At 38.1% G+C, this 19,392-nt stretch overlaps 1 protein-coding gene across 1 annotated transcript; it reads left to right on the top strand.

The window, feature by feature from the left end:
• The first annotated feature begins 3,785 nt into the window (after positions 1-3,785).
• On the top strand, positions 3,786-5,341 carry LOC114682548 (protein farnesyltransferase/geranylgeranyltransferase type-1 subunit alpha-like). Its single transcript, XM_037198298.1, is given in 1 exon segment — positions 3,786-5,341. A coding segment is annotated over 1 exon segment (993 nt). The 5' UTR covers positions 3,786-4,036; the 3' UTR covers positions 5,030-5,341.
• The last annotated feature ends 14,051 nt before the right edge of the window (positions 5,342-19,392 follow it).

Below are 19,392 nucleotides of genomic sequence, written 5' to 3' on the forward strand. Positions count from 1 at the left end.
TGAAATGGTCAGCCCTTAAAACATACATACAAGTAATATTATACTGACTGAGTGTGCTGTATTTAGAAACACATCTGTATGTATACATATAGATCTGCATGCTTTAATAATAAAAAAGAGAATATTAATTTGAAAGAAAAATAAGGGGTATGTGGGAATGTTTTCAGGATGAAATGTAATTATACCATAATCCCATGAAGGAAAATTAGAGAAAATAAGTAAATGTAGGTAAATATAAGTAGATTCTAAGAAAATTTGCATCAATTTTTATGAGAGATAATCCAGACCATTCTGTAGACTTGTTGGTAACTAAAAACAATTGCAAATATATGGTGATATTTTATTTGTGCTGGATTGGATTTTTGTATATTGTATTCAAATTATATATATTGAGATTGATATTGTTAGAAGATGCTATATGAATATTTCTAATCTTGTTCAAGATATTGTACTTATATCAATCATTTAACAAGGGAATACAATTTGCTGATCCTTGGATGCTATTATTACCAACTATTAGGATATAAAGAAACAAAATTAGTAGTTAGACATTACAATCAAACTTGTCATATTAGGTATGTTTTTAAGATCAAGCAGATATATTTTAGATAGACAGGTCATCTTTAAACCCTTCAGAGATTTACAGAATATGGCATTTAAAATGTTTTAGTAATTTAGAATTTTCTTCTTTTTATGATTATGAGGCATATTGAAACTATGGGCAATGAAGAAACTGCATATGGAGTTAACTTTCATTGTGACAAAAGTTAGCCACTGTACAACAAAGTATCCTCAAATCAACTGCTGACAAACAGGACAAAATGGACACACAGGATACGAAACAAAGGACTACTGATTCTTGCCAAGACTAGTGTCATTGTGGCTTTAACAAAAGGCATCTTCTGAGGCCATGACCATATGGCACCATTCCTGAAGTGGCCTTTACAATCCAGAAAAGGTACAGTGCCTCTTTCTTCGAAGGCAGCTGAACTGGTAGTGGACCGATGACTTCTGATGTACAGTGTAACAGCAGCGGAAACAGTTATTCTTGAAAGAGTAACTAAGCTGACAGAGTCTAACCTCTCAATAGTCGACTGGCATTTAATAGAGGGAAACAGAGAATCTATCCGAAAATGTACAGTGCAAACCCCTGACTGCAAACATTACTGGGGTTGGAGACAAAAAAAGAAAATGAAAAAATAAAGAAGCAAGCCACTAAGCAGAATTCCTCCATGGCTTCTCTACCTGCTCCTGCTTCCATGTTCTTGCCCTGTTTGAACTGCTGTCTGACTTCTTCAATGATAAGCAGTGATGCTGAATAGCAAGTCAAAGAGTCCCTTTCCTCCTTTGGTCATGTTGTTTTATTAGAGTAATAGTAACCCTAAATAGGACAAATGGTGAGGAGAGGATCATCAAAGAAAAGGAACAAACAATCTTGTAGCTGGGCAAATACCAAACCTGGCATCTCCATGTCTGATATCAAACTGCTCTCCAACTCCTTTTCAGCTTTGCTGACTGCAACATACATGTTTCTCTTGGGCTGGTTCTACTCTCTGTCTGCAGGTTCCCACCATAGGTATTCTACAACTCTGGCATCTCCAACATCTTGGTGTATCCAAAGCAATCTAGGCTTTACCTTTTCAGCTACATGTTCAGCCTTTAAGGCCTCCATCAGCAACTTGCTTTAGTTACAGAGAGATTCCATAACCCCTTTCTTGTATCCTTAACTTTATAGCCAGAATCTTGTGGCAGAGGCTGCCAAGTTTTGCTGTTTGCTTTCTGTTTTGGATGGTTTCGTTCGCTGCCCAAGCTGAGCTGTCCTGGAACTTGCTCTGTAGAACTGCCTGGCCTCGAACTCAGAGTTCCATCTGCGTCTGTCACCTGAGTGCTGGGGTTAAAGGTATGCCCACAATGCCAGACCCAAGGTTTTTTTTTTTTTAAATTCCTTTTCACTTGCCTTTATTTCCTTATCACAAGGTGGAAGCTAAGCTGGGTAGGATCTTGATCTGAGGTTAACATTTCCTTTATTTCAATTAGCATAAGGATTTTTGTCAATCTGTTTTTAACTTCCTGGTACCTCTATTCTCCAAGAACTGCACATTTTGTGTTTTTCCTTGCTTAGCTTCTCCTTTTCCTTATAGATCCACAAAAACTGGCCACTAATAACCACACAACACCACCAATACTAAGCTCTTTTGACATCTCCTTTGCCAAAGCTGTTAATTCATAACTTTTCAATTTGGCCTCAGGCAAATAATCTGGACAAGAGCAGAATACAGCCACATTCTTCTACAAAATTTTACAAGAATGATCTCTTGGCCACATGCAAAACTTCTCCTCTTAAACTTCTTGAGCTGCACCCCACAGTTCATGTCACCCTTAGCACAACTGTCTTCCATGATCCTGCTAGTATGGCTCATTAAACCCTACTTAAAGTGTTCTACTGCTTTTCTAATCCAAAGTGCCAAAGTTCACTTCTTCCAAACAAAATCACTGCCAGGCCTTTCACAGCTATACCACCATCCCTGATACAAATTTTTATGTTAGTCAATGTTCTATTGCTATGAAGAGATAATATGACCCACAGCAACTCTTATAAAGAAAACTTTTAGTTGGGGCATGCTTACAGGTTCAAAGTTTTAGTTCATTACCACCGTGTTTGGAAGGATGGTGGCCCACAGGTAGACATGGCACTGGAGAAAAAGCTGAGAGTTGCATACCAACAAGGCCATGCCTCCTAATACTGCCAAATTGCTATTAGCCTATGGGGTCATTTTCATTCAAAGAACCACAAACAACACACACACACACACACACACACACACACACACACACACGGATCTGTGAAGATTCCCAATAATCCAATAAGCATATTGCAACCTACCTTTAGGTCTTAGCACAATGCACATCTCAATAAATATGAGATTCAATTCACTATGGGGAATATAATAAGCAAGAAAATCAAACTATCAAGAGCAAAAAGCTACATAATTCCATTCATGCTGCACTACAACAGGTAAAGAACAGAGAGAGTAAATCAAGTATGGGCTGACAAGGATTAAGAGAGAGTCAGGTGATATAAGGCAGATGTATGGATTATTTTATATGACAATGAAATAGGGTATGCTTGATAACATTTTTTCCACATGATTTTATACAACAAAAATTGATTGCGTATAAGTTTTTGAAAGGACTTGATTAGGTGATCCCAGGAAGACTCCAAGACAAAACAGTGAGAGTTTACATTAAACACACGAATAGTCTCAATGCAGGAAATCACGGACATAGGTAGATGAACCAGAGAATTGAGTAAACAAGTGAAGATTCAAACTAAAGGAGACATATGATATCCCTCAATGTGGTTGGTAGAGGTGTTTTCATGGGCACATGCAGGGGCAGTTCTGATGGTCTTATACAGGTGATTTTGCTGAGTGTAACCTACTTAATGGAGTCAAATTTATTACAGGTAATGAGGAATATTTAAGGAAAATAAAATAGTAGCTCAATGCATTTGGTATTAGATTTGTTCATGTGATGCTGGGGTAAAGATTAGCAATCATGCTTCATTATATATGTATGTACAGTCATGGTTATGAATATTTGCAAGTGGAGGAATAAATACACTCAGAAACAGGAATTGTTGTCAGATGGCAGGATTTAGATTATAAAAGGCAGTAATAATGAGAATATATCCTTTTCAAACTATTTTACTTTAATGGGATGTTGGGGCCTGGGGTGTCTTGCTTTATACTTTTCAATTTTAAAGACATAATCTCACTCCACAGCATCACACTAACAAGGATCTCATTCATTAGCTCAATCTACTATTGAATTCACAGTCAAACTCCAGTGCCAGATTATTATATTCTGAGATTATGTGGATCAACTACCATGCCTGATTAGGTCTCACTTTATAATGCCACCCTCTGATTAGTCTAATAAGATTATGGTAAATACATGAAGTTTAGCCTTGAGTACTCTGTATTCAAAATTAGCATGAAATAAGTTTTAACATTAGTACAGTAATTGATCTAAAATGCTGGACGACAGGTTTCTGAGCCTGGACTCGCCCACCTATGTCTTGTACAGGGACAGGGCAGAATGGGCTGATACAGACCCAGTCCCACAGAATGACGGCCCTAATCCAGTGGTGCAGATCATCTACAGTGAAAAGTTTAGAGATGTTTATGATTACTTCTGAGCTGTCCTGCAGCGCGAGGAAAGAAGTGAACGAGCCTTTAAGCTCATCCGGGATGCTATTGAGTTAAACGCAGCCAGCTATACAGTGTGGCATTTTCGGAGAGTTCTCTTACGGTCGCTTCAAAATGATCTGCAGGAGGAAATAAACTACATCACCGCGATAATTGAGGAGCAGCCCAAAAACTATCAAGTTTGGCACCACAGGAGAGTGATGGTGGAGTGTCTCAGACACCCCTCTCAAGAGCTCGAGTTCATCGCCGACATCCTCAACCAGGACGCAAAGAACTACCATGCCTGGCAGCAACAGCAGTGGGTCATTCAGGAATTTCGACTTTGGAATAATGAGCTACAGTATGTAGACCAGCTTCTCAAAGAGGATGTGAGAAATAACTCTGTCTGGAACCAAAGACACTTCGTCATTTCTAATACCACTGGCTACAGTGACAGTGCTGTGTTGGAGAGAGAAGTCCAGTATACTCTGGAAATGATCAAGTTAGTACCACACAATGAAAGTGCGTGGAACTACCTGAAAGGGATTTTGCAGGATCGAGGTCTTTCCAGATACCCTAATATGTTAAATCAATTGCTTGATTTACAACCAAGTCACAGTTCCCCCTACCTAACTGCCTTTCTTGTGGATATCTATGAAGACATGCTAGAGAACCAATGTGACAACAAGGAGGACATTCTTAATAAAGCACTAGAGTTATGTGAGATCCTAGCTAAAGAAAAGGGCACTATAAGAAAAGAATATTGGAGATATATTGGAAGATCCCTTCAGAGTAAACACAGAAGAGAAAGGAACATACCAACAAATGTATACCAGTGAGAGTGTTGGACGAAGTGGATGCTGCTTTCTTTCTAAGGGCCTCTAACACAGGAGTGCAAACTTGAGCGACCATCCCATGCCTGTGCGCTAAAGTTGTTGCCCAGGTACTGTTTTTAACAAGAACTAAGTAGGATACTCCCATATGCTGATGCTCTTCAGACTAGCTCTAAGAAGTCAATTCTTGTAAAGCAAGGTCATTCGGGGGGTGGGGTGGGGGTGGGTAAAGGCCTTCCCATAAAGGAACTGCTGCTTTGGTAGTCTTCCCAACATTTAATCCAGTCCTGTAGAATCAACTCCTCCCAGAAGGTGTGTGTGTGAAAGGCTTTGTGCTGGTAGTGACTGAAGGTACCTGTTACTGGTTTGCAGTGACTTCAGTCTGGTGCATTAAACAGGGACTGCAACTGTTGACTAGAGCTGCTGTGCCACGCTCACAGTATCTTGCTATTGCTGTAACCAACTAATGCCAAAAGAAGGGATTTATAATAAAAACACATGGATCTATAAATGACAGCACCCTAGTCTTTTGGTTTTGACTGTGTACAAGGGACATTCTAGCAGTTTAGAACCAACAAGGAGCCTAGTGCTTGGGAGGCTGAGTCAGGAGGATTGCTGCAAGTTTGAGGCCAGTCTGGACTGCATAGAGAGGTTCAGGCCAGCTCAGAAAACAGAGTGTTGCCTTATTTTTTTAAAAAAAATGGCGCCAAAAAAATTAGGAAGAAAATATTGCTATAAAATTGGTGATCATGGTGAGGGAAATGTATGTAAACTTGTTAAAATGGGACTTGGTCCATTTTTTTTTTACTGTAAGCCACATTGGCTTTCTAATAATGGGAAGACCAAGAATCCAGTAGTTGTTCAGTACATGAGGCTGGATGTACTCAGTTGGTCTTCAGTTTCTCCCAGAATCCTGAAAAAGTAAGCTTTGATGCCATTGAAGGAATAGACATGCCAGCCAGAATGAGGGCCACAGGCAAAAAAGAAAGACATATTTCTTCCATGATCTTTATATTGGTTACCACAAGAAGGTGTGACCTAGATTAAAAGTAGATCTTCTTACATCAAAAGATCTGGATTGAATATGGGTCTTCCAACTTCAACTGATTCACTTAATAATCTTTCACAGTCACATCCAACCACTTGGGTTTTAGTTATTACCATATGTAGTCAAGTTGACAAGCAAGAACAGCCACCACAGTGGGTATCTTAATTAAAATTGTGCAAAGTGTTGAAATATCTTTTCTAAATAATATATTCAAATTCCCAATAAGCACATTAAAAAGCAGTTTGAGATCTTATGGAAGTTTGTACTTAACAAAGACTGGGTATTGCTCACATCTATGGTGTATGCTGTTAAGTTCAAATGACAAAACAGAAAAATACAATATGGTGTGAAATTCCCTTAATGAGAGACCACAAATTGGAAAGTATAAAGACTAAAAATCGAGTAGATGATAGCAGAGGCTTGGGAGAGAAGGTCATACAGATAACAAGCAAAATTAATTTTTAATTAAATTATTTTTTGTGTTTTGAGCTTTGTAAAATGTGTTTTGAATATATTCTCTCCCTCACAAAACACGTCTCAGATCTATCCCCTTTCTCTGTCTAATCAACTTTGCACTCATTTTTACTTTTTTTTTTAAAAAAAAACTTGAATATCACTTTGTGCCAGCCAAATATTTCTGGACATGTGGTCCTCTACTGGCATGTGGTCAGTTTATCAAAGGACACGATTTTACAGAAAATTGTTTCTGCCTCTAACATTTTCCAACATCTACAAATCTGGGAGTGGGAATGTGCACCAAATTTCCCACTTTATGGTGGGATTTGGTTTGGTATGGGCTTACACATGTCTTGAGTATGCTGTCTCAATCACTCTGAAGTCATATGGACAGCTTCCCTGCAGTGTCCTGATATTTCCTTGTAGTCATACATAATCTATGGCTCTTATATTCTTTGTACCCCATTTTCTGCAATTAGCAATGGACCCTGAGACAGAAAATGCTGTGTATATGTTCTTTTTAGGGCTGAGCATTCTGTAGTCAATTATTTTCCACACTTTGTCCAGTTGTGGGTTTCTGTGTTTATCACCATCTATTTTAAACAGACTTTCTCAAATGAAGGCTGACAGATGTATTGATCTATGGATAAAATGATAAGTCATTTGGAGTTGGTGCAATATTGTGTCCATCCTAGCAGCACAGTATTTGTAAGTTCTCTTTATGACCTATGTCCTCCATAGTCATAAAATTTTAGTCTCATATCACTCTCACATATGGATTTTACCTTGTAGAGTCGGAGTTTAATCCAGTCTGAAACTGGTTGATTATTCCCACAACATTCATGCACAGCAGTGTAAACAATTTCTTTAGGCCACTGTTATTATTTTCTGTAACAATATAAAAGTGGATGCATAAAAATGCTTTTTGACATACTACCAAAATTTGGAATGGATAAAATTTCATTGAATATAAACTATTATGAGTAAGAGGAGGAGTAATCTCTAGAAACGACAAAATGATGCCATATACCTGTGTCTGTAAACATAATGAATAATTCCCTGGATAAGGTTGGTTAAAACAAGGAGCAAGATCAAAGTAAGTGAGTAAGTTGAGATTCATAGACTGAAACCGAAAGCAGCTAAAATAAAACATTAATTTTTGGTCAAGTTTTGCTTTAGGATTCCAGATGAGAGACTGATGCATTCCCTCAGGCAGTGAGGTGTTCAGCCAACTTTGTGTTTCTCTTTATGTTCCCTCAGTAGCCAAGGAAACATAGAAGCTTGACATTTGGTCTTAGACATTCATCTTGTTTACCCTGTATATCTTGCAAACATTGTTGTATCCTGGCAACAACAAGTGTATTGGTCCTGGCAATTGCCATTATATTATGTTTCTGATAAAGGCAAAAATATCTGATTGCTCTTAATAAAACTGCCAAAGTTTAAGCTTTGCTATGGACCTTTCAACTGGCCTTATTTCATTCCCTATGGCCATAATAGCTGACCTTGGCCTAGTAAGTAAGCTCAGGATCTTACAACTAGCATTCTTATTTGTATAATCTTGGTGCTCACCTCAGAGATGTTAAAGTACACAGCATGTGTACAGTGTAATGCTTGGTAGAACCCCACCTTTGACTAAAAACACTGATACCATGGCAATGTCTATCCTATCATTGGACCTCCCTACTGCAGAGTATACAGAATACTTGAGCAAAACACAGCACCACTGGTAAAGGGTTTTGACTTCTCTCCTTTTGAAATCTTGAGAGAGAACTGCAGGACATGGCTGTAACTTTGAAACCTTTGATCTAATCAGTGAACACCACCATCTTAGCTTCACATGCTTAATTTTATCCAGAGAGGCCTCCCCATTTATGGAAAGTCCAGCAGTGACTGAAGGAAAAGTACATCTGGGCAATGGAAGCAAGGAATATGTTTCCTTCCAAAACACATGGTACTGAAGAAGGGCTGCTTCCTTGCATGCAATTTAGGCTCTGGACCTATGTTCTTTAGTACAAGGATTCTCAATAGATAGGATGGAAGACTGGCTCTCAAGACTCCAAGGAGGTTGTGTCCAATGTACAGAAGCCTTACTTTCCACTCATTTGAAAACAAATGCACATACAAATAAGACTACTTGATAGGAATTTGTTGACATGTATATGGGGCAAAGGTAGAGGGAAGGCTGAGAAGTATTTAATTAAGTATAACAAAAGTAAAACTGTTGGAGGTCTTCTATAGTTATTACAAAGATAATAAAAAAGTGGGCAGAAAGCTGAAGATATAGCACAGTTAGTTGTGCACCTTCCTAGCATGTGGAAGGCCCTGGGTTCCACTTCCAGTACTGAAAGAGAAGGTGAAAGTATTATGAAAAATTCTGCTCATAATTGAATTCCCTGGAGTGTAAGAGCCTAGCCTCACAGCCAAAGAGAATAGATTCAATGTACAGATCTGCAGCTATCATGTGGATTGAAGTTAAGTAATCCTATCTCCTACAGATAATTTATAGAAAAACCTGACTGGACCCTGAAGTACTTTGTGTTAGGTGGCAGCCATGGTAGCTGCTGTATGGTTTCTTAGAAGACTGTCTTTTCTTAGAAATTTCTTCTTGTTATCATGAATTAATTCTACCAACATGTCATAAACAATCATTAAGCCTTTTAAATACTTGACTGTCTTCATTTTCAGCCCTAAGGTGGCCTTCTTGTCACACACAAACATAGTATGGGGACACTGCTAGAAAGCAGACATAATTCAGATGTGGTGTGCACTTCTTGTTGTCATGGTATAGAACAAAGACTTTGTGGGCTCCTGTAAACAGGATTGTCACCTATGTCACATCTATGACAGTGCCTATACCAACTGTCAGGGCAATGGTGGGCACCTTGGTCAGACTGTCATTGGTGAAGCTGGATTTGGCCCGGAAGCTATCCTTGGACTCTCTCCTCACCCAGGTCCTGGAGACCAGATGGGTTACCAGTTCATTGAAGGCAATGTGTTCATTGGAGCACTTTCCTCCACAATAAGTTCAATTCTGTATGTGCTCTAGGTTTTCTCACAAGTATCACACTTGGTTCCTGCTCAGTTGTATCTCCGTCAACAATGTAGGTTTTTTTCACGCTAGGATGTCAATTTGTCTAAAGAAATTATTCCACATTCAGAAGTTGTAATTCTCATGATGCTCTCAAGAAAGGCCCACACACTTCACCATGTGCATGTTTCCACATATTTAACTGACAGTCAATTTCTCCTAGCAGCCAAATCGGTGATTCCCTACCCTGATGGAATAGTCATTCTTCTTTTCAAAACCTAAATGTGTCTATTTTTGGTTTCATAATGAACAATTTTCTGCACTGCGTACTTCACCTCAAGGTCTTTACACACAATTTCCTCTCTATTAGACATGCTCTTCCTTCAAGTACTTGATGGATAACACAGATCTTTGGGTTTTTTCCTCAAACTATTTTCTTATAATGGCCTCTGTAACCATATCTATTACAAACCCCCACTAAGTACTCTCCTGTATTTTCTTCTTTCTCCCAACTTCTTTTTTTCCAATGTCATGTTTTCTAGTTTTACTCCCACTTTACTTAGTGTCACTTGTGTGACCTACAGGTTGAGAACCACTGCTCTAGGACAACTGTGTCAATAATTACTAGGGAGGTAACCCACCTGCTAGCACTGTAATTGACAGTTTCCAATGTTAGATGCTAAAATCTGCATTTGCTTTTATCTTTGTCATTTTTCTCTTATCCCACTCCCTTTCAAAATACTCTATAATTAGTTTACTATCTATATTTCATGTTATAATTTAACATTTAAGAAGTAGAGGTTCATGATCTTTGTTACTGTTGTTGCTATATCTCAAAAACCTTTTGCTTGGCTTATAGCAGGTACTTAAAAACTTAACTATTTAGTCTCCCTTATTTTATGAGGTAATAATATAATTACATTAAGCACCTTTCCTTTTCCTTCTGCCGATATAACCATCTTTAAGCTCATTTAAATTCATGGTCTTTGTTTTAATTTGAATCACAAATTACTCTAGTCTGTCTGGAAAGCATGACCTAGAGATCTGCTCATGCTTGTATGGTAAGTGCTTTATTGACAGTATGACACTCTCACACTAGTACTCAGCATATAAACTTCCAATCTTCATCTATTACAGCCCTTGATTATGATACCACCCCAGCTCTGATTCTGTCCTCTTAGTTACTAGATGAGTATTTTTAACTTAACATTAGACTGAAGCTTTATGAATAATCCATGTATTAGAATCTCAAGAGAAGAATAAAGCATCTGTGCTGCTTCCTTGTAAGCCACATACATGTGTTGTAACTTGTCACCCACATAGAGGTCTCTCATATACATTCTATGTCACAACTGAGTCAAAATCCTCAACTACATTCAATGTAATTTCCAATTAGCTTGACTGTCTTTCCCTTGAGGAAAAAGGATTTCCATAGACAGTAGACCTGTACGCTGGAAAGCCCAATCTTCATTTGTTGGGGATTTATACTATGTGTGGGTGGAAATGTATTGCATCATGAAGTAATTAAATAGGTCTTGTAGTTAAAAAATAGAACACAATGATAACAAAATAATAGTATGCATTATTCCTATTTGGTTTATCCCAGGAAATTTCTAGTAAAAAATTTAGCCTTTCAATTATTGCAATGCATAGTCAGTTTTTTAGGAGTATATATAACCTTTTATATAAAAATATAGTTATATTCATGAAGCCAGGTCCTTATAGAATAACTAAGCAAAGGAGGTAATCATGACTTTTGGAGAACATTTGGAATATATAGTGGTGTTGTAATAGAAAAATGGGGTTGGATACAATAATATTTCATTGTACCGTGTATTCTATCCTCATGAAAAATATAAGTTCATAATTTATAAAATATAATTACCGAAGTTATCATTTATTTTATTTGATTTTAAACGTTTTTTTAAGAATTCCATACATGATTACAATTCATTTTTGATTCAATCATTTCCAAGTCATTTCTTTCTGATTCCTTTTCCATCCTCCAACTTCTTTATTCTTTCCAATGTCATGTTTCCTATTTTTACACCCACTTTATCTACTTAGTGTCACTTGTGTGACCTTCAGGTTGAGAACCACTGCTCTAGGACAAACTGTGTCAATAATTACTAGGGAGGTAACCCACCTGCTAGCACTGCAATTAACAATTTCCAATGTTAGTTTCTAAATCTGCATTTGTCTTTATCTTTCATGTACTTTTGAATTTTTACAGGTAAAAGCTATTGTACTATTTATGAAGACCCTTGGTAGATATCACTTTTGTCTTACACAACAATAAAGCTCCCCAGGATTCTACAGCAATGCATTTCCTTTGCATACACTGTATACTAATTTTCTGTGCTTGTTTTTTCATGTACACATGCATCTCCCTTAATCTGGTCTCTACATTTGCAAAAATACCCAAAGATTATCATTATTCTATCTACATAAAAAAAAAACAAACTTTATACAATGGATGGGCAGAACCATAAGGAAAATTCCTGAACCATTATCCTATAATTAAAAATAGGACTACAGTGTAGCATGAATCTTAAAAAGTTCTTATTAATAAAAATCAAAGGTGAGGCCAGTTATTGGGGTGAAATGGTGGAAGATCAGAGAACCAGAACAAGCCACAGCTTCCTCACCTGGCCAATTCCTCAGGTGGTCCTGTTTCCTCAGACTGGAATCCACTCTATCCTCATACCCAAATGTCTCTCAGCTGAACTGTGCTGCTAGAAGCCTGAAAGCTTAACCAGACCAAATGCTTAACCACCCAAATGCTTCTAGCTTCTGGTCCTCATGCCTTATACACCTTTCTGCTTTCTACCATCACTCCCTGGGATTAAAGGCTCACTTTCTGGGATTAAAGGCCTGGCTATTTCCAATGTGGCCTTGAACTCACAGAGATCCAGAGGGATTTCTGTCTCTGGAATGCTAGGATTAAAAGTGTGAGTGCCACTATTTTCTAGCCTTTGTATCTAGTGGTTGTCTGTTCTCTGACCCCAGACAAATTTATTAGGGTACACAATATTTTGGGGTACACAGTACCACCACACTACAGAGATGATAAACTTTGTGTAGCATTTTGAAAGGGCATTGTCATGCACTCTGAACAATTGTCAGAAAGTTCACCATTAATGAGATACTAACCTCAAATATAACCCAGGTGTATGAGACTGTGGGTAAATTTGACGAATTCATATCATTATTATTTTTTTGTTAAAAATGGCAATGGTAGATACAATTGAATGCATGAGAGGCACTAATTCTGTAAGGTTGAAAAACCTCCAGATCAAGGTCTCCCCCAGGACTGTGATCGACCTGATAGACTCAGTCCAGGCAGGTCCAGTCCCCTCCTCCCAGATTGAGTCAAGCGTCCCTGCATAAGTCCCAGGTTTCAAACAGCTAACTCATGCAATGAGTCCAGGACCTGGTACCACTGCCTAGATGCCTCCCAAACAGATCAAGTCAATCAACTGTCTCACCTATTCAGAAGGCCTGATCCAGTTGGGGGCCCCTCAGCCTTTGGTTCATAGTTCATGTGTTTCCATTCGTTTGGTTATTTGTCCCTGTACTTTATCTAACCTTGGTTTCAACAATTCTCGCTCATATAAACCCTCCTCTTTCTCAATAATTAGACTCCCAGCGCTCCCAGGGCGATCCCAGTCCTCGGGGGAGACATTGATCTGGAGGAGGTGAGAATGGAGGGTGGGCTGGTGGGAAGGGGAGGGGGCAGGAAGGGAGAGAACAAGGGAATCTGTGGCTATTATGTAGAACTGAATAGTATTGTAAAATAAAATTTAAAAAAAAAGAAAAACTGGCAAGAAACAAAAAAAAAGAGCAGCGGTTCCTTTTATAAAAGATTGTGGATATTCAGATTGATAATTCTGCCGTGTTTGTTTGGTTTCCTGAAAGTCAGGGTCAGCTTGTGAAAAGTTGTTAAACAACATCCTCAATGTGAACTGTCAGCCCTCACTCTAAGCTCTCCCCCTTTTCAAAGCATAGAATGAAGACTCATCAGGTTTTATAGTGGCTTTCTGATTTTGGTAGTCTACACAAGAAGGGAGTTTGGAAGTTCTTGTATACTGTTAATGACTGTCTGCCCATGTCCTGACTGAAAAAACATGTTTGTTTATGGAAAGTATCTTTAATAAAGCTGGATACAGTTTGGCTTCGGGGGGAAAAAAACCTCACATGGGGTGGCAGTGTTGCTCAACTTTAATCCCAGCACTCCGGAGGCAGAGCCAGGTGGATCTCTGAGTTCATGGCCAGCCTGGTCTACAGAGTGAGATCCAGGACAGGCACCAAAGCTACACAGAGAAAACCTGTCTTGAAAAACCAAATACAAACAAAAAAAAAAAGAAAGAAAAGAAAAACCTCAAATATTCTCCCTAAGCCATTCTACTTTCATCTCCCTCGATCTCTTCAGTGGAGCTCCCCATCTTTTTCCCACAACTGACTGAATTGATGGATCTGGTTCCAGCTTTTCTACTGTGTCTCACACTACATTTGTACCTGGGACCCCTTTTCTTAGCCTACCTCTAGCATGGTCTATACAATTTGGCTTCCACACAAGGAGAAAATTCTTTGTTATGTACTGTATATAAACTTTATAGAGTGGATGGGCAGAATAATGTCAAAAATTCCTGAGCCACTATCCTATAAATAATAGTAGAACTTCAGAGATAATAAACTTCATGAATCATTTTGAAAGTCCATTATCTTCTCTTAATGGTAAGTTTCACAGTGTTCCCTACTAATAAGAGAAGATCAAGTAATACACAGGAGAATTAGTAGATTCTATATATTACCCTCATTTGATCTTTACATGTATCAAAGATGTCTATAGCACAGAATGCTTATCAGGAACTCACTTGATTAGTTGTGCAATCTCCACAGTCATTATCCCAGAGTCATTCTACTTCCATCACTAGGACTCTTGATGAGGGTTCTCCTCCTTTCCCACTCATGACTAAATTGAGGAATCTGCTTCTCCTGCTCTCTTATTCTTTATACAACTTTTGTACCTTAGGCCCCTTGCGCTTAACCTACCTCCAGATTGCCTATCAGGTTTGTCTTCACAAGAAGAAAAAGGCATTTCTATGTTAGTGCAGAGAATGTCCTTTAAAATGACTACATCTTGTGCAATGTATCTAGCTACAGAGATGATCCTTGGAACTAATACTACTTTTTCCACCAATTAGGAACCACTTCCCAACTAAGGATTACTTTAGGCTTCTCATTGTTGAAGATCTACCTGTTTTCTATATAGATGTTACTTTTTCAGATCCTGAATTTTGTTTTCATGGTTATGTAATAGAGAAGATGGATATTAATAAACACATCATATTGAAAAATGACCCCATAGTTAGCAAATAACATTAGATAATTGCCTATACAAGGGATGGACTTGTCCTCAACTATATTGCATTAACATGGATATCTTCTATGAATTACTTGTCAGTTTTTAAAGCCTCCCACAATAGCATTATCTCAGAATTTACTTGTCTTTCAAATTATTTCCTGAGAAATTCAGGTCCAACACACATCTTGCTACATATACCCTAGCATGATGCTTTCAGTCAATTAGATCTGCCAAGAAAATTCTAGCTTTATGAATATACTGCCCCATGAAAATAATCAGCAAAATGAGTAAATCTCACTACTGGTGGAGAGGTCCTGAATGAATCCAGTTCTTTAAATTCTACTGAAGCCTATACTAGTCCTCTAATGAACTAGGAATCACACAGTGTTTTCCTTACATTACATTTCCTCGGTTATGCCTGTCACTTCTCTATTGTTCTGTAGGCTGTGATATTCATAGGGAATTTCTCTTGTGATGGCCAAGTATATCGAATGGCTGATATAAGTCAGGGACTTGTTTTTGTTGTCCTATCTCATATTATAGAGCATATGCCCTAATGTAAGTAGATTGGTTATATATTGCTAAGTTTCTCAGTTTAGAAAACTCTCCCATTAGTCTTGTCTTCCCCATTGCTCACAAAAGAGCCAGGCTGTTAGACATTATTTCCCTCTTGGTTAAAACTTTTTGGTACTTTCTATAACTTCAGTGTTTAATTATCTTTCAATATATTTGTCTATGAGGCATGACCATAATTAAGATTTCTATCTACATGGAGGCTCACTAATTTATCCTTTGTCTGTATCAATTTGGTACTTTAGGGTATCATTTTTTCTAGGTGATTCCCTTATTCACTAATATATTATTCATTTTGATATATCAAGCTGTATCATTTATTATTGTTCTATTTGGGGCCTTCTTCATTTTTGATCACATGGAAATTGAAAAAAAAGGCAACACCTCCACCTCCATTTCTCCTCTTTGATTGAATTCCCCACCTATGTCTTTGGCAATACTAAAGATGTAAGCCTTGCATCCCTTTCTCACACAAATTTCAATTTACACCAGCAATCTCCTGCAGTGCTGTCAGATTACACAGGGAAAGGTCTCTTATTATACACAGCGGGAGCTTTGTAGCCTCTACAGCAACTCAGTGATAGTTGTTTCCTGATGTGTGAACTCCGGGCAGATGTCAAATGTTTGACCATCATTAAGGGCTGCTACTGAATACTACATTAAAAAGACTACTCCTTTGACCCCTAGAGACATCCCCTGTACCATGGGCTCACATAATTGACATCTATTATCCTTAATCATGTCATGCCACTGCCACTATCCCCTTAAACACAATAGAGACATGTAAAATTTTCTGTATAAAGTCTGCTCCTTCATTCAACGGTGCTTTAGCTGCCTGCCTCATCCCCTACCTGAAGAAGATCATCTACACTCTTTGCAAACATTTCAGTTTTGTCATTTTTACCCAACTACCCAAGTGCTGCTAAAATTCTTTCCCTCAATGTAAATAATGTCTGAAACTTCCCCTAAGTTATACCAATATAAAACCATTGTGCCAGTGGCAAAACAATTTATAATTCGAACCAAATTGCTCTGAGGAACAAATAGGTTTCTTGCGATTATTTGCAAAGAATAAGTTATATGTTGCATATTAGAGTGTGGGACCTCCAACCCAGAGGTTGAACCCAAAGTCTTTTTCCTGCAGGGACGTTGGCTTTACCACTTTGTAAATATGGAGATTTCCTGCACTGGACTCTCTGAGCATATATGTATATATATGATAAGTTAGGGCTGGTTTACACATAGCAGTTTGGAAAGAGATGCTGGATACTAAGGTACAGATTTCTTGACTCTGCTCTTTTCTGTTGGCTTGGAAATAGTCAATAAGCCACACTAGGATAATATTTTACAAACTGGCATGTCTAAACTGCCCAAGATATCATTTGTGTAGCATTGAGAATAGTTTGTTTTAAAGAATTATTTGCACAATTCCCAATAAACCAATTAGAATTATCAGCCACAGCTGACAGGCAAGGTTGGTCCTCCTTCACAAGTTCATATTTGGGGCGCATCATAATCCTGACTGTTCCCCAGATGAGCAGGTAGGACATCTTGCTGGGAAACAACTGTTACTTCTTCAAGCTCATAACTTGAAAATTGGCACTAAGTGTAGGGCAGCCAAGAGAAACTACTTTAAAAATTTGGGAGAAGAAGTGATAGTTCCAAGTTATAACAGGCTAAATGGATCTATGGCATGTCACATAAATATTTGCTAGAATACAAATTATCATCAGGATAACATTGCCTTCTCATCTACAGATAAGTTGTAGCTATAGAGACCAGAATAGAGGTATGCTGTGGGATGGTGTCTAATTTGGAAAAATAGAATGAAGATCAGGAAAGGAGTGACACTAGTTACTACTCATCAGTCTAAACCTTGGGAAGCCCAATTTAGAGGAAAATAATTTCACGGGCTCATAACAGAGAAATCTTACCTGACACTCCCAGTATTTCACTACTTCTGATTCTCCTGAAGTGCTGGGTTGAGTGACTTTATCTACACTTGATGCACCCCTCTGTTGCTTGTAGAGTATATATTCTGAAAATGCCTTATTTATCTGATTCAAGTAAATTCAGATAATTTCTAAATTAGTCTTGCCTGTGAAAGAGTCATCATTCAAAAAAATAAACACTGTGGAGTATGCATTCTTTTGACCCTTTTCTCAATATAATAATCTTTAAGAAATCAATTAAACAGGGGGCCAATAATTTACCTCACATACCTATATATTATTGATAGTCAAATGCTCAGCTTGTTTATGGAGCAGCAGCTAGAAAATGAAAATATGTAAATACCCATCCTGTGATAGGACAGGAAACACAGCTGGCATTAGGGAGAAAACAAGAATACATCTCATTGTGCAGTTAAAAACTTTGGAGTAGTCAAAGTTGTTGAACAGAAAGTATAAATATTAAAACACAGTGAGGCTTGAACGTTTACAATCTCTCACCAAGTAGGCAGATCCTCCTTTATTTCTTGTTGTTACTGGCATGAAGTTTTTTACCACCTACCTTTCAGCTTATGCAAATTCAATGAGTTTCCAAGTTTCAGCCATCTTTCAACTAGAGTCACAAGGCAGGGGAGACTGTAATATCCCCTTTAGCAAAAGTAAATTTATTTTCCCTATGGACTGATTGTTCAAGTGCTGAAAAAAAACCTAGGTCTTTGTGAATCCATGCAAGCTATCTATTATGGAGCCACATCCATGTCCCTAGTATCCACAGTTATTTTACTTAAAGTTATCTTCCCTTTGTCCATATCATCATAAGGAACTCTAGAACCTAGTGTCATCAGCAAGGCCCATACACTTCTTTACACACAATAGGGAAGGAGGCAGCCTGTGGTTGAGAAAAGACACACATGAAGAGAGGGGATGAAACAAAGGTATAATTGTCATCTGCCAGATATTCCAGCCAAACAGACCTTGTGCTTCTTGTTCCATTTCCCTCCCTCAGACATCATATATCACATCCCAAATGGAGCCCACAAGAAAGTAAAGACACAGATCACCAACTAAGCATCACCACTATGGCAAATCCTCTTTAAGGAAGAATGTTCATGTTTTTCATCTTTGTATCTCTAAGGAAGTACAAGAACTAGCTCATAGTAGCTGTGTGACTTCTGGTCAAATACATAAATCCCCCTCAGGGCTGTATGCCCACAAAAAAATTTCCTATACAAGGATAGAAATTCCTTTCCTGACTCCTTCAAGCCACCTTCTCTTGAAATTCGGGCCTTATGAAACTTAAAAATTAAATAGCTTTTATTTTTCAATACATAAGAAAACTTCAAGACTATTTCAGACTGAAGAAACAAACAAATGAGAATGTTTTCCTTTGACCAGATAGCCTAGGCTTTGATGGCTTCACTTAGTTAATTATAGCTCATCGGTCCAGAATCCGAGGAGTAAGGTAGAAGATGAATGACTGCTGAGATTCACCAATCCCATTTGTATCTAGGAGGAATTTTTCATCTTTACATAACCCAGGAAGATTGTTTGTTCCTTGTGCTCCATTCTGATGCATACACTTTCTCTCAGGCTTAATCAGAAAAAATAATTCTAAACAGTCATATTAGACCAGCCTCAAAGCTCCATGGGAGCATACTCTTCTTACTTTTTATTCGTCCTGTAGGTGGGAACTGACTGGGGAACTGACTGCATATCCAACTGTACTAGTCATGGTGATGTCTGTCTCATCACTCAGCAGGGAATGCATGACAGTCATGGCCATATTAAATTCCTACTCCATAATTGACATTTAGACATATCAACTTCAATATAGGTCTTCTAGAATATAGAATGAGATTCTTCAAATAAATTAAAGTGGGGAATTCTGGGGGCATCTAGATATTTACTGAGCCCAATTTCTTGTGTGGGGCAGAAGATTGAGTC

This window comes from Peromyscus leucopus, chromosome 1 (assembly GCF_004664715.2).
Source record: "Peromyscus leucopus breed LL Stock chromosome 1, UCI_PerLeu_2.1, whole genome shotgun sequence".
Lineage (NCBI taxonomy): Eukaryota > Metazoa > Chordata > Mammalia > Rodentia > Cricetidae > Peromyscus > Peromyscus leucopus.